Raw genomic sequence first — 18,663 nt, forward strand, 5'->3', positions numbered from 1 at the left:
ATTTCACAGAGGGGCACTCTGGTGTTTCTTAGAGCCATCCTCAGGGCTGAACTGCCTCAGTTCTTTCAATCTGCTGTACTGGGGGTGTGGTGGGCAGCAGACCTGAATTGGGAGGGGTGATGTTCTAGGACCCCGTGAGAGATCTGTCCAAGCAACTTCGGAAAATTTATGCCCCCCACCAAGTGGGGGCGCCAGTGGGCTGGGTTGGGGAGCAGGGTTCCTGGCCCGCTTGCTGGAGGGGAGGGAGAAAAGGGAGGGGGCGAAAGATGTGATTGGGCGGGGTTCTCCGGAATCTACGGGAAACTTGACTCCTCCGGGTAAGGGAGGGCTCTTTCCTACCTCCTGGGGCGCTTATAAACCTCAGCCCCTGAGGCGCCTGCAGGCTGCAGCCCACCTCCTAGCCCCGGTGAGTCGCAACCCCCCAACCCGGGAGGGAGTCTGGCAGCCTTTATCCTGCCGGGGCTCCCGGGTCCCTCCCCCGAGCCTGCTCACTCTGGGATCCAGGAAGTGACTTTGGGAAACGGAGCAGCAGCCCCCGGGACACGGGGGCGGGGGAGAGGGGATGGCGAAAGGGCGCAGAGGGCCGGTCCCAGCCTCCAGCTGCTCCCCGCCCCTTCTCCCCCCGGGCCGGCTGTGCTGGTACCAAAGCCCTTCCTTGGTGCCAAAGCCCTTCCTTGGTGCCGGACTTGCACAGTCCCATTCAGCACCCGGTGGCCGGCAGGAGGGGTGGGGAAGGCCCGCGGGGCGCAGCCCACTGACCAGCTGCCCCTGAGGAGTGGTGGGAGTGGGTGACAGCGAAGCCGAGTCTGTCCAGACGGAGACAGCCCTGACCGCAGCTGGGCTTTTGCCAGAGCCCTGGCTTATTGCTGGGAAGAGCGGTCAGTGAGTGTAGGCCTAGTGCCACAGGGTGGAGACCCAAGTCCAAACAAAAACAAAACTTTGGAGATAAACAACCTCATGACCCTTTGGACTGGGTTAGACTCCAGGAAAGGGCCCTGGAGGCTGACACCCTACAGAGGGTCCCCTAGACTGAGGACTCCAAAGAACTCAGGCTGAAAGCTACCTCCCAGAGAGAGGGGACTCTGGGATTGAAGGACCACCAGAGAGGGATCCCCAAGATGCAGACACTTTATAAGGAGCCCTGTACTGTGAGACCTCCAGAAGAAGAGGTTTGGAACTGAACACCCTTTTTCCTACCTTCACAGACTTGGGACTTGGGTCCCCTGCCCCAAGCTCCATCCAGCTCTCCTCTCTCTTTTTCCATAATGCCTCTCCAGGCAGGTGGCAAAGCCCAGGCAGAGTTGCTCTGCCCAGTCCTGATGCTCCCTCTCAACTTCTCCCTCCCTCAGGTCAGCTCTGTGAGGACTTCTGCTCCAGGGTCCCAATGGCTGCTGAGCCACTGACTGAGCTGGAGGCAGCCATCGAGACTGTGGTGACCACCTTCTTCACCTTTGCAGGGCGGGAGGGCCGCAAGGGCAGCCTCAGCATCAATGAGTTTAAGGAACTGGTCACTCAGCAGCTGCCTCACCTGCTCAAGGTAGGTGGGCATCTGTCAATTGAGGTTTTTAAGGCACCGGCTGTAGGACACTGTAGATGTGAGATGTATTAAATAACAAAAATCTAACAAAGTTAATTTAATTAATCACTCTCCCACCCCCAACCAAGTTTATTTATATTTTTTTCTCTATTTATGCATATAAGAGCTGAGGTGTAGGCCAGAGGTGTGGGAGGTGAGAGGATTCACCAGAGACAGAGTGGAGAGCAGAACAGGCAGATTGACTGAAATACACTGCTGAGGGGAGCAGCGGGTGAGACACGTCTGCTGTGCCATGTGACTCCCTGGCCTGGATGGAACTCACTGGCTGGTAGCTTGATAGCGCTGAGACTTTAACCCCTGTGCAGCCAGGGAGCCCCCCCCCCCCCCCCCCCCCGCCACCAACCGAGTAAATTTAAAGATCTAATTGGGCAGTACCCCAACTAGCAAACAGCAAACAGAAGGGTGTGGCAAGTTGTATGAATGAAGGTTTTTTTTTAAAAAAAGATTTATTTATTTATGCGTATAAGAGCTGGGGTACAGGCCAGAAACAGGGGAGGGGTGGGATGTGAGAGGATTCACCAGAGATGTAGTGGAGAACAGAACAGGCAGACTGACTGAAATACACTGCTGAAGGGAGCAGGGGAGACAGGAGAGGTCTGCTGCGCCAGACCTCTGTGGGTTGCTCCCTGGCCGGCGGGGGATCCAACTTGTGCTGCAGAGGCTGTGACTTGCTCCCCTTGCACCACCGGGAGGCCCCAAATTAAGGTTTTATAGTTAGAAGAGGCCAGGACATTTTGCAAAAGAAAAGGTTTACTTCAGACAAGGCCACCTCCCATTAGGGGAAGGTGGGGCCCTTTATGCGGATTACCTGAGTAGTGCTGACCTGGAAACCCCAGATAGATGGATTTAAATTTCCACTTTTGGGAGAGACTAAAATGGCAGCTAGGTTAGGTATTAAGTCTTAGCATGAATGACTCCATTTTGAGCCTGTTGTTTCTTTTTTTTTAAACAGGTGAGATTGCTGAACGTGCTAATGCTAATGTGACCTTAGGGGTGTTGTGGAGAAGCTATAGGTGACTGCATGTAAATGGTCCTCATGTTCTAGCCTGCAGGCGGGGTGGAGGGGAGGGGGTCAAAGAGAAAGAGAGAGAGAGAGAGAGAGAGAGAGAGAGAGAGAGAGAGAGAGAGAGAGAGAGAGAGAGAGAGAGAGAGAGATTGTGGGTGTGCATGTTACTACATAAGAAAAACCCTACAGCATTGTGAATTATTGGGCTTTGTGCTCTCATCAAATGATGCTATTGGGTTCTTTTGTCTATTCCGGTGCTTCTCTGGCCTTATTTCCCTAATACAGGGGGCTGGACCCAGATCTGACTTGCTGGAGGTTCATAGACTCTCAGAACTAGAAGGAGGGCAAGAAAAAACACAGTCCAAACTTCTCACTTCACATGTATGGAAACTGAGGCCCATCTATGAGAAGGGGTTTGTCAAAAATTAGACACTGACGAATTCATGAGTCCTAGAATCTCAGTGTAGAGGGGCATCCCCCTTTGGGAATCATCTCAATAAAGCACCTGACAAGGTCATTCCTTCTCTCCTGGTAAAAATTAAATTTCACCCACTCTTGGGTTGGAATGTCATCCTAGGCTAACTGCTTTTTTTCATCCTTTCTGAAAATTTACAGGCACATAAAAGCAAGTGAATATGGATGTTTTTGGTAAAAAAAAAAACATAAATGATTCTTTGAAACTAATAGTCTGTCATCTGTGAAATCTGTGAAATCCTCAGATCCTCCTTTCCTCTTCTCGAGGAATCTCAGGCTCTTCCCTGAAAATAAACTTCCCTGTAGCTTTGTCGAGTGACTGGTGTCCAGTGCAGGAGAAAATTCCCTGTCCCTCCAGATTCTTCTTGGGCATCGGGCAGGTCAGCAAAGGAAAAATCAACTTAATGGCGTGTGTACGGGGGAGTGACAGTAAGCATACAGATCTCTTTCAGTTGGAATGAAAAGGATTTGAATCCTAAACCATGGATGAGATGGGGGCCTGGGACTCGGAGCAGAGTCAGGGACTTCATGTGACAAGGAGGGAATGACTTCGTTTTTTCTCTAAAAGGAAATATGTGTTTTTTAGAAAGGACATGTTTACTGATAAACCTCCATCTGGCTGATAGCTTCCAAACTGCATTCTTCTGAGTGATTAGAGCTGTGATCTATTCTTTGATTAGGGCTGGGGAAAAGGTTTAGTTAGGAAACAGTGATCCCTTCTTCGATTAAGGGTAGGGCAAAGGGACTAGGGCAAAGGCAAGAGCTTCTCCTTAGCTTCCAGAGTCTTCCTTGTTCTCTACTCAAAATAAACTGCTTGCCAGGGCAGGGTCCTGAGGAGACCAACTCTGGGAATCTTGGGGTGGTCTGATTTGACCTCTTTGCTTTTCATGACTGCTTCCAGATCTGAGTTGTTTCTTCTTCTTAGGATGCTAAGCTCCTTGAAAGCTCATGTAGCCCTGGTCACCCATCTTACTCCATTTCTTATGGTTCTTCATTCAGCTCCTGTCTTACTGATTTTCTTCTCATCCCCACCACTTCTGTCATATCCTTAGTTTCTGCATGGACAACTCATCCAACACCTGGTCCTTTTAGTTTATTCAGCTCCTCCCTTCCAAACATTCTGTCCTCGTGTATCAGCACCCCATTCCTCTGTTCATGCGTCACACCTTGTCATAACCAAAATATGCACCACTTCTAAAAACCTCAATGTTAAGCTTCCCTCTCCCTGTCTGCCACCTCCTGGCATTCCAGGTCTGTTCCTTTACCTAGTCCTCTGCTCCAGCATTTCCTTGACTCCAGTGGCTGTGGCCTCTGAACCACCTGGGGCCTCTGCACCTGTGTGTGTACGGCCTCTCTTAAGTACCTGTGTGTGCATAAAAGAATTGGATAAGGCCTTCCTGCATTACTGCCTAAAGACAATGGCCCACATCACAAGGCAGCTGGGGATGCCCAGGTAGCTGTTGACTGATTGTGTGGCCATAGTCTGAGGTCTGGGAGTAGCTCAGAAATTACACCAAGTACCTGCATGGGAAGTCCTCCCTGTATACGTGGCCGGCATGTCCCCTCCAGTTCCCCATAAAGTTGATTACCCTTTGTCTCCCCTGGGCCTTGCTTCTCCTGTTATTGTCACATAATTAATCATGCTTGTTTGTTACTACTAATAAATAGCAAGAGGGAGGCCTCCCTGGTGGCACAAGGGGTTAAGTCTCAGCACTATGAAGCTATGGCCAGCCACTGCAGCACGAGTTCGATTCCTGGCCACATGGCACAGCAAACCTCTCCTCTCTTGCCCGCTGCTCCCCTCAGCAGTGTATTTCAGTAGATCTGCCAGTTCTGCTTCCCACTCTGTCTCTGGTGAATCCTCTCACCCCTTGCACCTCTGGTCTGCACCCAACTCTTATGTGAGTAAGTAAATCTTTAAAAAAAAAATAAAAAAGCAAGAGGGCTGCTCACTGAGCAGCAGAGTCTTGCCTTGCAAACCTGCTCCATGACTCGTGAAAGAGAAGCTCTTCACTTACCGTTCCGTTGCAGACTTAGAGGTCTGTGGGTCTACTGTGTAGCTGATTCGGACGTCCTATCCCCTTCACTGGGCTTGAGGAATGGCTGACGTGTCCCTGGTGTCTATTTTAAGTCCTTGTTTCCTGTTTCATGTCCCTGTTCAGGTGCCAACTCTGTTGGGTCGCGAATGCGCCAGCACTTCCCTGGGGATATGCTGAGGGACCAGTAATGGGGCAGGTTTGCAAGGCAAGACTCTGCTGCTCAATAAGAAGCTCTCTTGCTTTTTATTAGCAGTAATAAACAAGCATGATTGAAATTATGTGACAATGGCAGGAGGAGCAAGGCCCAGTAAAATTGATTACAAAGGGTAATCAATTTTATGGGGAACTGGAGGGAACATCTTGTCTTCACATACAGAAAGGACTTCCTGTGCAGCTGCTTGGTGTAATTTCTGAGCTATTCCAGACCACGTCAGACTATGGCCATACAATCAACTGCTACCGGAGCATCCCCAGCTGCCTTGTGATGTGGGCCATTGTCTTAAGGCAGCCATGCAGGAGGGCCTTATCCGATTCTTTCACACACACTCAGGTACACAGAGAAGCCATACATATACAGGTGCAGAGGCCCCAAGTGGTAGAGAGGCCACAACTGGCCTTAAATCTCTTGATCCAATCACTTTTCATTTCCCATCATCATTCCTTGTGTCGTTATTTCCTTTCTTACTGAGTTGGGGTATAAGTCTCCTCATTATAATGATTCTCTCAATTCCCTTGCTTATGTTTCTTTCCCAAGCCATGTTAAACCTCACATTTCACCTCCATTAACCCGAATCCACCATTCTGTACTTGCATAATAGACTCTAACTGAAGAAAACTGCATTGTCATGTAGACTTGTCTTGCTTTAAATCTATAACCTCAAGTCCCAGGGAACCCTTGGCAATGCCCTGCCATTCTGCCACATTTCCCTGGTCGATTTATTTGTTAGATCCTTCAGATGATTTTTTCACAACTTTTCCTCTCTTCTTGAACTCCATTTCCTCTTTTCACTTTCTCACTCTTGCTGAGAAATTTTCTAATTGAAAAAATAAGAGCAATCGGGAAACTTCTAGGTGCCCCTTCACCAAACCTACCAACTGGCCTTCCTTTCTCTTCCCTTGAATGATCTGTCTCTGCTCCTGTGGTGAACCCAACACTAGTGCCCTGGGTCCCATTCCCTCTCTTATACATAAGGACTTTCTCTTCCAAAGAGTCCCTCTCTCTTTCTTGCAGTCACAGTATTCCCTTCTCTGCTGGTTTACAAATATGCTGTAGTATCTTCCATCTTAAAAACAAAACAAAACCCTTGGCTCTGTAATTCCCTCCAGCTCTGCCTTATATCTCTGCTCCCCATTAAAGCAAAACCCCTTAAAGGCTGCGAGAGGTGTTTATACTTACTCCTGTCATTTTTCCTTTCTTGTCGTTGAAGCCTCATCCACTAGTGATTGAGGAAGTTAGGAAACAGGTACAGGTAGTTAGTTAGTTTTATAGACAAGCCCATTTATTAAACTGAATACAAAACAGTGCCCCAAGCCCAGGTGCCCCAGGCCCATTTATCATTCTGAATAAGGAACAATTAGTTGGAGTCTGGGTGCCCCCAAGCCAGTAAAAATTGAATTCAGAATACCAACACAATAACACAATGCTAAAGCAATGGACAAAAGCTCACTCCGAGAAAGCAGGCCAGGTAACCTAGGAGACCCCATGGGCCCCAACCAATAAGGAAGAGACACAAGGATGACACCCCCCAAAGGCTGAACTCTTACTCCTTGTCCACTATAACCATATAAACATTTGATTCTTGCCCCAGCAGCAACCTACTGGGGAACCCTCTCTGTGCAGAGAGCTTTCCTGTCCTTCTTGCTTTCCTGCTGAACTCTGGTTTTGAGGTTGAATTCTTTCCTCAGGAGACAAGAAGCAAGAGCCCCCAGGGCCCCCAGACCTCAGGCCTGATTCACCAGGTGTTTGCTAGGCCCATTCCTCCTTTAATTCAGATTTCTGCTCAGATGGCAAATCCTCAGCTTGACCTTCTTTCACCACTGGGTAGAAAAGATCACTGCTCTTTCCTTCCTTTATTCTGCTTTATTTTCTTTCAGAACACATTCATTATGACTTGACCTCCATTACACAAGTGTGCGTTGCCAAGAATGTAAGTCCCATGACGAAAGGAATTTGTTTACTCTTTTATCTCCAGCACTCAATATTGTCTGACTCCTACTATGTGTTCAGTAAAATATTGAGCAAAATTGTAAAATCGTTCAAAAAAAAAGGTCAAAATTGTTGAGTGAGTGAATGTTGAAACACATTTTACTGTGGTCAGTCCTTTGTTGATGGAAGTCTCTTCTGTGATAATTTTTTCCCTGTTTACAAACTTCCTTGTGTATACATTTTTATGGGAAAATATTTACATAGGGTAAATATGTGGTAGTAGAAATATTAGATCAAAAAGCAAGTTTTTCTTAATTTTTATAGACATCACTAATCTGGTTCCTAACAAAGTTGTTCCAGAATACATACCCCAACAGTGTATGTGAATGCCTGTTTTCCATGTCTTTGCCAACCTAATATGGGAAAATGCTATTTTGTTCTGATTTACACTTCCTTAATTCTAGGTAAATAGAGCACTGAAACAATATTTTTTGGTGGACTTGTTTATTGCTTTTTTGCTGAATGCTTGTTTATTTCTTTTTGTTTGATTTCGTATAGCTCCTTTTAGGATGGTGTTGCAAGTAGTTTCCCCTAATTTCCTCTTTGTCCTTTGACTTTGTGGTAGTTTTCCCTATACAAGATATGAGAAATGTTTGTTATTAAATCTGTGAAACTTTTTCTGAATGACATCTGTGTTTTATGCCAGGCTTTGGAGTCTTTCCCAGTTGGAGATGGAAACTCCTATTGATATGAAATACCACTTTTAAGCCTATTCATCAGCACATGGCAAGCTTATCAAACAAAAGAGAAAAAGGAAAGAGATGTCTGCATAAACACAGGCAGGCAGGAGAGCTGCTGAAATACCATTTTTATTATTTATAAAATTCCCTTGTGTGTTTCCAGTCTATTATGTTTCATTCATCTGTTTATTATTTATTTAGCAACAATCTCATTTAGTGACTACAGTTTTATAATATGTTTTAGTAACCAACAAGGTTGGTTCTCATTCTTATATTTTAGAATTTTACTTAGTGGATCTCACAGTTTACTTTTCAAGAATTTTAGTAACTGGGCCACCTTGTTGATGCAGGGGTTAAGTCTCAGCGTTATCACCATGATAGCCCACCACGGTGGCCTGAGTTTGATCCCTGGTCAGGGAGTTAACCCACATGGCACAGCAGACCTCTCCTGTCTCACTCACTCCTCCCTTCAGCAGTATATTTCAGTGGATCTGCCTGTTCTGCTCCCCACTCTGTCTCTGGTGAATCCTCTCACCCCTGCACCTCTGGCTTACACCTCAGTTATTGTATGCATAAGTAAATAAAAATAAATCCTTAAAAATGAATTTTAGTAATATTTAATCATGTTAAAAAGAATCCTATCGATATTTTAATTGGAATCACTTCAAAATATATCCTAGGGAAAATAGACATTGTTATACTATGAGTCTTTTGCTCAAAAAATAAGTATGTTTTTCTGTATATTCAAGTTTTCTTCCCTCATTTCAGATTACTTCACCGAAGCTCAATAGATTTCTGCATTTATGCCTAAATGCTTGCTTTTATTTTATTTTTTATTTTTTTAACTATTATTATTTTAAAAGATTTATTTATTTTTATGCAAGAGCTGGAGTACAGGCCAGAGGCATGGGATGGTGAGAGGATTCACCAGAGGCAGAGCAGGGAGCAGAACAGGCAGACGACCAAAATACACTGCTGAGGGGAGCTGCGGGCGAGACAGGAGAGGTCTGCCACGCCATGTGGGACTCTCCCTGGCTGGCTGGGAATTGAACTGGCTCTGCAAAGGCTGCGAACAGCTTCACAGCGCTGTGCTCAACCCGCTACGCCACCAGGGAGGCCCCATTTTATTTTTTAAACTGTTTTATTTTATTTTTTTAAAAGATTTATTTATTTGTGCATACAAGAACTGGGGTATAGGCCAGAGGTGCAGGTGGTGAAAGGATTCACCAGAGACAGAGTGGGGAGCAGAACAGGCCGACTGACTGAAATACACTGCTGAGGGGAGCAGCGGGTGAGACAGGAGAGGTCTGCTGCACCATGTAGGTGGCTCCCTGGCCAGGGATCAAACTTGTGTTGCAGTGGCTGTGGATAGCTTCATAGGTTGTGTCTTAACCCCTTGCACCACCAGGGAAGCCCTTTTTTAAATTGTTTTTTTTTTTTTTTTTTTAAAGATTTAATTTTTATTTTTATTTATTTATTTTATTTATTTATACAAGCACTGGGTACAGTCAGAAGCGCGGGAGGGTGAGAGAATTCACCAGAGCCAGAGCGGGGAGCAGAGCAGGCAGAAGGACCGAAGTACACTGCTGAGGGGAGCAGCGGGCGGCAGGAGAGGTCTGCGCGCCATGTGGGACCCTCCTCTGGTGGCCGGGGAGCTGCCGGGGATTGAACCGGCGCTGCAGAAGCTGCGGGCAGCTTCGCAACCCAGCGCTCAACCGCTGCGCCACTGGGGAGGCCCTTTAAATTGTTTTAAATAGAATCTTTCTTACTATATTTTCCAACTAGTTAGCATTCATATAGCTAAAAGGTTATTATTGTTATTTTTTGAATAAACACTTTATTTGTTCTTGAATAGAAGAACTGTGGTGTAGGCCAGAGGTACTGAAGGTGAGAGTATTCACCAGAGACAGAGTGGGGAGCAGAACAGGTGGATCTACTGAAATACACTGCCAAGGGGAGCAGTGGGCAATACAGGAGAGGTCTGCTGTGCCATGTGGGTTAGTTCACTGGCTGAGATTGGACTCAGGCCACAGTAGTTATAGGCTGAGACTTAACCCCTAGGCCACCAGGGAGGCCCTAAAACGTATTGGTTTTATGTATTAATATTGTTTTTTTTTTAAAGATTTATTTGTATATGCATACAAGAGCTGGGGTACAGGCCAGAGATGCGGGGGGTGAGAGGATTCACCAGAGACAGAGTGGGGAACAGAACAGGTAGACTGACTGAAATACACTGCTGAGGGGAGCAGTGGGCAAGACAGGAGAGGTCTGCTTCGCTATATGGGTTGCTCCCTGGCCGGCTGGGGATCGAACTTGTGCTGCAGAGGCTGCGGATTGCTTCATAGGCGGTGCTTAACCCCTTGCACCACCAGGGAGGCCCTATGTATTAATATTGTAATCAGAAACGTTAGCATTTCTATTTTTGTTTTAGGTTTTATTTATATATTTTTGCATAGAAGAACTGGGGTGTAGGGCAGAGGTGCAGGGGTGGGATGTGTGTGTGAGAGGATTCACCAGAGACAGAGTGGGGATCAGAACAGGCAGATGTGCTGAAATACACTGCTGAGGGGAGCAGTGGGCAAGAAAGGAGAGGTCTGCTATGCCCTATGTGGGTGAGTTCCCTGGCTAGAGATCAAACACAGGCCACCGTGGTGGACCATCATGGTGATAGCTCTGAGACTAACCCCTAGGCCACCAAGGAGGCTCACTTTATCATTGTTTCTTTTTTTTTTTTTTAAAGATTTATTTATTTATGCATACATGCCAGAGATGCAGGGGTTGAGAGGATTCACCAGAGACAGGCAGGGAATAGAACTGGCAGACTGACTGAAATGCTGAGGGGAGCGGGCGAGACAGGAGAGGTCTGCCTCGCCATGTGGGTTGCTCCCTGGCCAGCAGGGCATGGAACTCGTGCTGCAGAGATTGCGGATAGCTTCACAGTGCTGTGCTTAAGCACTTGAGCCACCAGGGAGGCCCACTTTATCATTTCTAATAGTGTTTTTTTTTTATTTATATGATAACATTTATTATGGCTTTTTGTACATTGTCTTCCTTTAACCTCAATCTAATAGTGTTTGGGGGAAGGAACAGAGAGTAGAGGATAAGAGCATAAGCTCTGAGTCTGAAAATCTAGGTTCTTGCTTTTTCTTCCTCATTTTATTTAATCTCTGAACCTTAATTTCTCATCTGTGACATGGACTCAAAATAATACCTTCCTTGTTGCATGGGTCATGCATTTATTCAATCAATTTTTTTTGGCACCTACTATGTCCTGTCATGACACTGTCCTCAACTTTGGGCTACAGTGGTGAACAAGTAGACACAGTCCCCATGCTTGTGGAGCCTTTAATTTTAGCAGATTGTGAAGATTAAATGAAGTAAAGCATGTAATGTGTGTAGCATAATGCTTGAACAGTCAGCACTAATAAATGCTTACACTTGTTGAAATGTTGCCCATATCACTCTCGGTTTTTTCCTAGGTATGCAATTACATAGTTGCTAATATAATATGAGGTGTCCTTGATTCTTCTTTCCTAATACTTATACTTTTTATTCTTCTTTTTACTGATTGTATGTTTTTCCCCTAACCCAATATAATGTTACACCGGGCAGGTTTGCCTGGCAATGCTTATAGGACTTTACAACTAAGCATGATTATGCCTTTTAAAAAAGTCTTGCTTAGTTCTTCTGTGAATTACCTTTGTGCTATTTACAGATTTGGGAAGTCTTGTCTACCTTCATCCAAATGTTGAACATGGAGCTCTGCACCCTTATTTGGTTGTGATTTGTCATCTGTCAATAACTGTTTTGATCCCTTTGGTCCAGCTTGTAGCATGCTTTGATTTCACAGGCCTAATTGTGAGAGACTTTGCCAAGGGCCTTCTAGAAAACCAGATACCCTGCCATTTCCCTGATCTAGTGGCTAGTGGCCTGCTGGGGAAATGCAAATGAACAGCTAAGTGTCGTGAAGGTCTCCAGTTTTGTGGGTGGGGAGGTGGCCTGAGAAGGATGAGGGGGGTTGGAGAATCCATGCCTCCAAGGGTTTCCCGAGTATCTTTGGGCAAATCCATAGGTGGTGTGGTGGTGGGCTGGAGCCCCCCATGCAGGTGAGGGCCCAGCATGTGCATCTCTTCCTAGCCACATGGTCGGTGGCATCATGTTTGCGATTCATGATTGGCCATGGTGGGAGGTATTTACACCACAGCAAACACTAAAAGTCATGTTCTCCATGTCCCTCTGCTGCCCCCTGGGAGTGGATACCATGGCAGTCTGTCCTGAAGGTGTGGGGGCGGTGCTGAGGGAAAGGAATGTTGATTGGAAATTCTTCTTTTCCTCCTTATCTGAATAACTCTTCCTTCTAATTCCATCCCCACCCCGCCTTTTGGTGTCTCCTCAGGATGTGGGCTCCTTAGATGAGAAGATGAAGAGCTTGGATGTGAATCAGGACTCAGAGCTCAAGTTCAACGAGTACTGGAGACTGATTGGGGAGCTGGCCAAGGAGATCAGGAAGGAGAAATCCCAGGAGATTCGGAAGAAGTAAAGTCAGCTCAATGGGATGGGAGGCAGGGCAGGGCTGGGCAGGACCAGGCAGAACCCCACTCCTCCCAAATAAAACTTCTTCCTTGAAACACAGATGTTTCTTATTCATACTTCACACTGATTTCTTCTGAGACTAGGGGTTCAGAAAGCTCTGCCCTCACCTGAGGGTGGATACAAAAATTATGAGCAGGGGGCCTCCCTGGTGGCGCAGCGGTTGAGCGCTGGGTTGCGAAACTGCGCGGCCTCTGCGGCGCCGGTTCGATCCCCGGCTGCTCCCTGGCCACCGGAGGAGGGTCCCACATGGCGCGCAGACCTCTCCTGCCGCCCGCTGCTCCCCTCAGCAGTGTACTTCGGTCCTTCTGCCTGCTCTGCTCCCCGCTCTGGCTCTGGTGAATTCTCTCACCCTCCCGCGCTTCTGACTGTGCCCAGTGCATGTATAAACAAAACAAACAAACCAACCAGCAAACAAATAAATAAAGCATGCCTCTATAAAAAAAAAAAAAAAAAAAAAAAAAAAAAAAATAAATAAACAAAAATTATGAGCAGGGCCTCCCCGGTGGCGCAGCGGTTGAGCGCTGGGTTGCGAAGCTGCCCGCGGCCTCTGCGGCACCAGTTCGATCCCCGGCTGCTCCCCGGCCACCAGAGGAGGGTCCCACATGGCGCGCAGACCTCTCCTGCCGCCCGCTGCTCCCCTCAGCAGTGTACTTCGTCATTCTGCCTGCTCTGCTCCCCGCTCTGGCTCTGGTGAATTCTCTCACCCTCCCGTGCTTCTGACTGTACCCAGTGCATGTATAAAGAAAACAAGCAAACAAACAAACAAATAAATAAATAAAACATGCCTCTATTTAAAAAAAAAAAAAAAAAAAAATTATGAGCAACTAAAAATTAGGACCAGGAATGTTATTCATCTTCCAATATTCAGTATCTGGCATCTAGCACCAGGTCTTTACAGAATAAATAAATGGTTGCTGGATGTCTGTGTGAAAGGTAGAGACAGACCTCTGGCACAGGTGAGGTGACTCCTGTCCCCCAGGTGCCTCCTGGTGTTCCTGGCTACCAGTTTTGTTCTTCCCAGGGTGTGTGCCATTGGTAGTAGTGAACAGTGTTGAAGGTTTGCTGTGCAGCACACAGAGGGCTAAACATTTTTTTTTTCCCAAAGCTCTATTCTGAGCTCTTTAAGCATATCTTTTATTTTTTAAGATTTATTCATTTATTTATTTATACAAGAACTGGGGTACAGGCCAGAGGCGCAAGAGGGTGAGAGGATTCACTAGAGACAGAGCGGAGAACAGAACAGGCAGACTGATGAAATACACTGCTGAGGGGAGCAGTGGGCGAGGCAGGAGAGGTCTGCCGCAACATGTGGGACCCTCGCTGGCTGGCCTGGATCCGAACTGGTGCTGCAGAGGCTGTGGACAGCTTCATAGCGCTGCATTCAACCACCTGCGCCACCGGGGGAGGTCCCAGAGGGCTAAACATTTTATCTGCATTATCTTAGTTTATTCTTACAGTCCATTGAGGTAGGTACTATTTTTTTTTAAATTTTTTAAATTTTTTTTGGTGGGACCCTCGCCGGTGGCCAGGGATTGAACTGGTGCTGCAGAGGCTGTGGGCAGCCTCGCAACCCAGTGCTCAACTGCTGCACCACCAGGGGAGGCCCAGGTACTATTTTTTTTTTAATTAAAAAAATTATTATTATTTTTTATTTTCTGGGTCTTTTCAGTTTACGTCATGAAGGAGTTACACACTATTTTCCAAGTTAAAAGCAGACCTACAGTCGTTACATTGTACAAGATATGAGATTTTTAAACTTGTGACAGGAAACTGAAGGGAAAGTCTCCTCATAGCAAAGAAATCCTTACTTAAGCTTCAGCGAGCCAGAAGTACTTAAAACCCATGGACCTTCAGCTGATTGCCCTCAGTCATTTCAGTCTCTCGGAGGAACTGGCATGTGTTCTTGTCTGACTACCTTGTAACTGAATTACTTCTCCATATTTGAGATGCTCAGTTACAGTACCATTGCAGGCAAATTTCTTTCTTTCTTTCTTTTTTTAAAAAACATTTATTTATTTACGCACACAAGAACTGGAGTCCAGGCCAGAGGTGGGGGGGGGGGGTGAGAGGATTCACTGATGACAGAGTGGGGAGCAGAACAGGAAGAGCTACTGAAATAAACTGATGAGGGGAGCGGCAGCAGGTGAGACAGGAGAGGTCTGCTCTGCCATGTAACTGGCCAGGGATCGAATTTGGGTTGCAGCAGCTGCAGTTGGCTTCATATTGGGTTGCAGCAGCTGCAGTTGGCTTCACATTTTGCGCCTTAACCCTTTGTGCCACCAGGGAGGCCCCAGGCAAATTTCTTAATCACCTCCACTAGTTTCTTTTTATCACAAAAATCTGTGATTGGGGCCTCCCTGCAGGAGCAAGGTGTTAAGATGCAACCTAGGACGGCCTCCACGGTGGTGCAGCGGTTGAGCGCTGGGTTGCGAAGCTGCCCGCAGCCTCTGCAGCACTGGTTCGATTCCCGGCTGCTCCCCGGCCACCGGAGGAGGGTCCCACATGGCGCGCAGACCTCTCCTGCCGCCCGCTGCTCCCCTCAGCAGTGTACTTCAGTCCTTCTCTGCCTGCTCTGCTCCCCGCTCAGGCTCTGGTGAATTCTCTCACCCTCCCGCGCTTCTGACTGTACCCAGTGCTTGTATAAAAAAATAAAAAAAAAATATGCAACCTATGAAGCTATCTGCAGTTCACTGCAGCATGAGTTTGATCCCTGGGCAAGAAGCTACCCACATGGAGCAGCAGGCCTCTCCTGCCTTGCCCGCTGCTCCCCTCAGCAGTGTATTTCAGTCAATTTGCCTGTTCTGTTCCCCACTCTGTCTCTGGTAAATCCTCTCACCCCCCCACACCTCTGGCCTGTACCCCAGTTCTTGTATGCATAAATGAATACATCTTTAAAAAAAAAATCTGTGATCCCTTGGAGTATTGTCTTACTACCTTCTCTTCTGTTGAATTCTCTTTTTTTTTTTAAATTTTGGGATTTATTTTTAGGGCCTCCCTGGTGGTCCAGGGGTTAAAGACATAGCGCTATTAAACTATTGGCCTGCCACTGCGGCACCCCCAGATGGCCAGGGAGCTATCCACATGGCGCAGCAGACCTCTCCTGTCTGGCTTGCTGCTTCCCTCAGCAGTATATTTTCAGCTGATATTTCAGTAGATGTGCCTGTTCTGCTCCCCACTGTCTCTGGTGAATCCTCTTACCTGCCGCACCTCTGGCCTATACTCCAGTTCTTCTTTTTTTTTTTTTAAAGATTTGTTTATTTATTATTTATACAAGCACTGGGTACAGTCAGAAGCGCGGGAGGGTGAGAGAATTCACCAGAGCCAGAGCGGGGAGCAGAGCAGGCAGAAGGACCGAAGTACACTGCTGAGGGGAGCAGCGGGCGTCAGAAGAGCTCTGCGTGCCATGTGGGACCCTCCTTCGGTGGCCGGGGAGCAGCCAAGGATTGAACCGGCACTGCAGAGGCTGCGGGCAGCTTCGCAACCCAGCGCTCAACCGCTGCGCCACCGGGGAGGCCCCAGTTCTTTTATTTTTTTAAAGATTTATTTTTATTTCTATAAGAACCGGGGTACAGGCCCCGGTGTGTAGACGTGCAGGAGGGTGAGAGGATTCACCAGAGACAGAGAGGGGAACAGAACAGGCAGACTGATGAAATACACTGAGAGGTCTGTTCACCAGGTGGGTTAGCTCCCTGGCTGAGGATCAAACTCAGGCCGCAGTGGCTGGTGATAACTTGAAAGCGCTGAGACTTTAACCCCTATGCCACCAGGGATGCCCTGTATAATACTATTCTTTTTCCTTGGAAACAGGCAGGATTGGGGGGACATGGAACATCAGGAAGCAACGGGGCTTCAGGGGGAGCTGCTGGTAGACTGCAGTGGTGACTGCGTGGCAACTCATTGAGTAGGGTCTGTACTTTTTTTTTTTTTAAGATTTATTTATTTATGCATACAAGAACTGGGGTACAGGCCAGAGGTGTGGGGGGGGCGTGAGAGGATTTACCAGAGACAGAGTGGGGAACAGAACAGGCAGACTGACGAAATACACTGCTGAGGGGAGCAGCGGGTATGGCAGGAGAGGTCTGCGCGCCATGTGGGACCCTCATTGGTGGCCGGGGATTGAACTGGTGCTGCGGAGGCTGTGGGCAGCTTCTCAACCCAGCGCTCAATCCCTGCGCCACGAGGGAGGCCCTGTACTTTTTAAAAAAAGATTTATTTATGCATACAAGAGTTGGGGTGTAGGCCAGAGGTGTGTGTGTGTGTTGGGGAAAGGCGATGAGAGGACTCACCAGAGACAGAACAGGTGGATCTGCTGAAATACACTGCTGAGGGGAGCAGCTGCATGACAGGAGAAGTCTGCTATGCTCCCTGGCTGGGGATCGAACTCGTGTTGTAGTGACTGCTGATGAATTCATAGTGCTGAGACTTAACCCCTTGCCACCAGGGAGGCCCGGGTCTGTACTATTTTTAAGACTTATGTTAAAGATGAGGGAACAGATTTTTAGAGAAGTGAAGATATAAACACAAGAATAGATGCACCAGGGCTGAAATTCTAGAGTCTCTGGGGTTAACTGGGATCCTCCCTGAATGACCTCAGAGTTCTAATTGAAGACTATGCTGCGGGAAGCAGAACTTCGGGGTACTGTTCTGTGCTCTTCTGTCCTTGACTTGAGAGGCATGCAGTTCCCACTGCCCACCACCAGAGGGAGCAAGATTTGGGCAGCCGAGGGGCGGGGTCGGGGCGGGGTCGGGGCGGGGGCGAGGAAGGGTGGGGGGAGGGAGCGCTACCTTGCAGATGAAGTCACTGCCTTAAATCAGGTGTCCACTGTGGGCAGCTATTAGTCCAGAGAAACATTTAGGCCAAGCGGAGCTCCCCAACACACTCCGTGTTCCTAGATGGTGACCTTCCAGCTAAATGCCCCCAGACCCTCAGAGGGGTCCCCCAGGATGAGACCCTTTGAGGGGCACTTTGACTGAGACATTCATACCAGAGGGCTCCCCATCCCAGATTGAGACCCATTAGAGAAACTCTGAAAATGAAACACTCTTGGAAGGGTCCCCTTCCAAGATTGATTCATTGATACACTTGCAGACATGCCCTATGGGGGCCAAAAGTATAAGGGAGTCCTAGAAGGAGATTCGGGGCGTGGCATCTGGAGGGACACACTCTGATCCCAGAGTTTAAGAAAGGGACCCAGAAAGTGTGGCTCGGGGCTCACCCGCTGCTTGGCCTAACCCACACAGACTCCCCTGCCCTTCTCTCTTTTCCCCTCAGGTAGGGTGGTTTGGGGTGGGTACCTACAGTCAGGTCTTCCCTGGTAGTGAATGGGGTTGGGCTGTTTTCCGTGCAGTTGATGGTAAGGAAAGGAATGGGGCTCCAAGGAAGGGAGGAGAAGGCAGTTCAACCAGTTTGGAGAGGTGGGGCCTTGTATGTGAGGCTGGCCTAGGGGAGCTGCTGGACTCGGGGAGCTGCAGGGAAGTCTAGACAACACTCAGTCCACTTCCTCCAGCAGGGGTCCAGCTCTTCCCTCCTGATTGAGTCCTCATTCATCTGCAGGCCACTGGGAAAGCTGTGGGCTGGATCTGAGTGTCACTATCCAAATGGGCCCTTGTAGGGAGGGAGGGGAGAGAAACGGGAGGAGGAAGGGAGAGACGGAGAGGGAAGGAGATAGACAGAGAAATCAAAAGAGAGAGAGATCAAAGTACATCTGGGAGAACTTTCTCAACCCACAGATGCCTCATTCCCTCTGTACCACAGATCCTGCCTTGATCAGCCTCTCTTCTTTTTGGTGGTTAGGACAGTCCCTCCATTCCACTGCCCTGCAAATGCTCCAGACCCTCCCACCTCTCAGGCTTGACCCCATAGTATTTTCAGATTCACCCTTTCTGCCTCACCAGCCTCTCCTCTCTCCCCACGACTCAGCCTGCTGCTCTGGGGCCTGGGGCATCCCAGCCCAGCCCTCCCCAGTTCTCTCCCAGTGGCAGGGGAGAGGGCGGGATCTCGGCTCTAGCCAAAGGAGGGTGGGGCCACACTACTGGCTCACAGCCCGGGCTGCCGCTAGAGCTGGGGT

The 18,663-nt window shown here is 48.0% G+C and overlaps 1 protein-coding gene across 1 annotated transcript; it reads left to right on the forward strand.

The window, feature by feature from the left end:
- The first annotated feature begins 292 nt into the window (after positions 1 to 292).
- On the forward strand, positions 293 to 12,641 carry S100A13 (S100 calcium binding protein A13). Its single transcript, XM_037500471.2, has 3 exons — positions 293 to 406; positions 1,350 to 1,537; positions 12,399 to 12,641. Exons 2-3 carry the CDS (start codon positions 1,385 to 1,387, stop codon positions 12,540 to 12,542), a joined length of 297 nt encoding a protein of 98 aa, XP_037356368.1. The 5' UTR covers positions 293 to 406; positions 1,350 to 1,384; the 3' UTR covers positions 12,543 to 12,641.
- Positions 12,642 to 18,663: the final 6,022 nt, after the last annotated feature.

Source organism: Talpa occidentalis, unplaced genomic scaffold (assembly GCF_014898055.3).
Source record: "Talpa occidentalis isolate TD23 unplaced genomic scaffold, MPIMG_talOcc4v2.1 talOcc4.9, whole genome shotgun sequence".
Lineage (NCBI taxonomy): Eukaryota > Metazoa > Chordata > Mammalia > Eulipotyphla > Talpidae > Talpa > Talpa occidentalis.

Coding starts and splice junctions, on each gene's coding strand:
- S100A13 (XM_037500471.2), top strand. CDS start 1,385: ATGGCTGCTGAGCCACTGACTGAGCTGGAGGCAGCCATCGAGACTGTG. Junction 1,538..12,398: donor AGCTGCCTCACCTGCTCAAG/GTAGGTGGGCAT, acceptor GTGTCTCCTCAG/GATGTGGGCTCCTTAGATGA.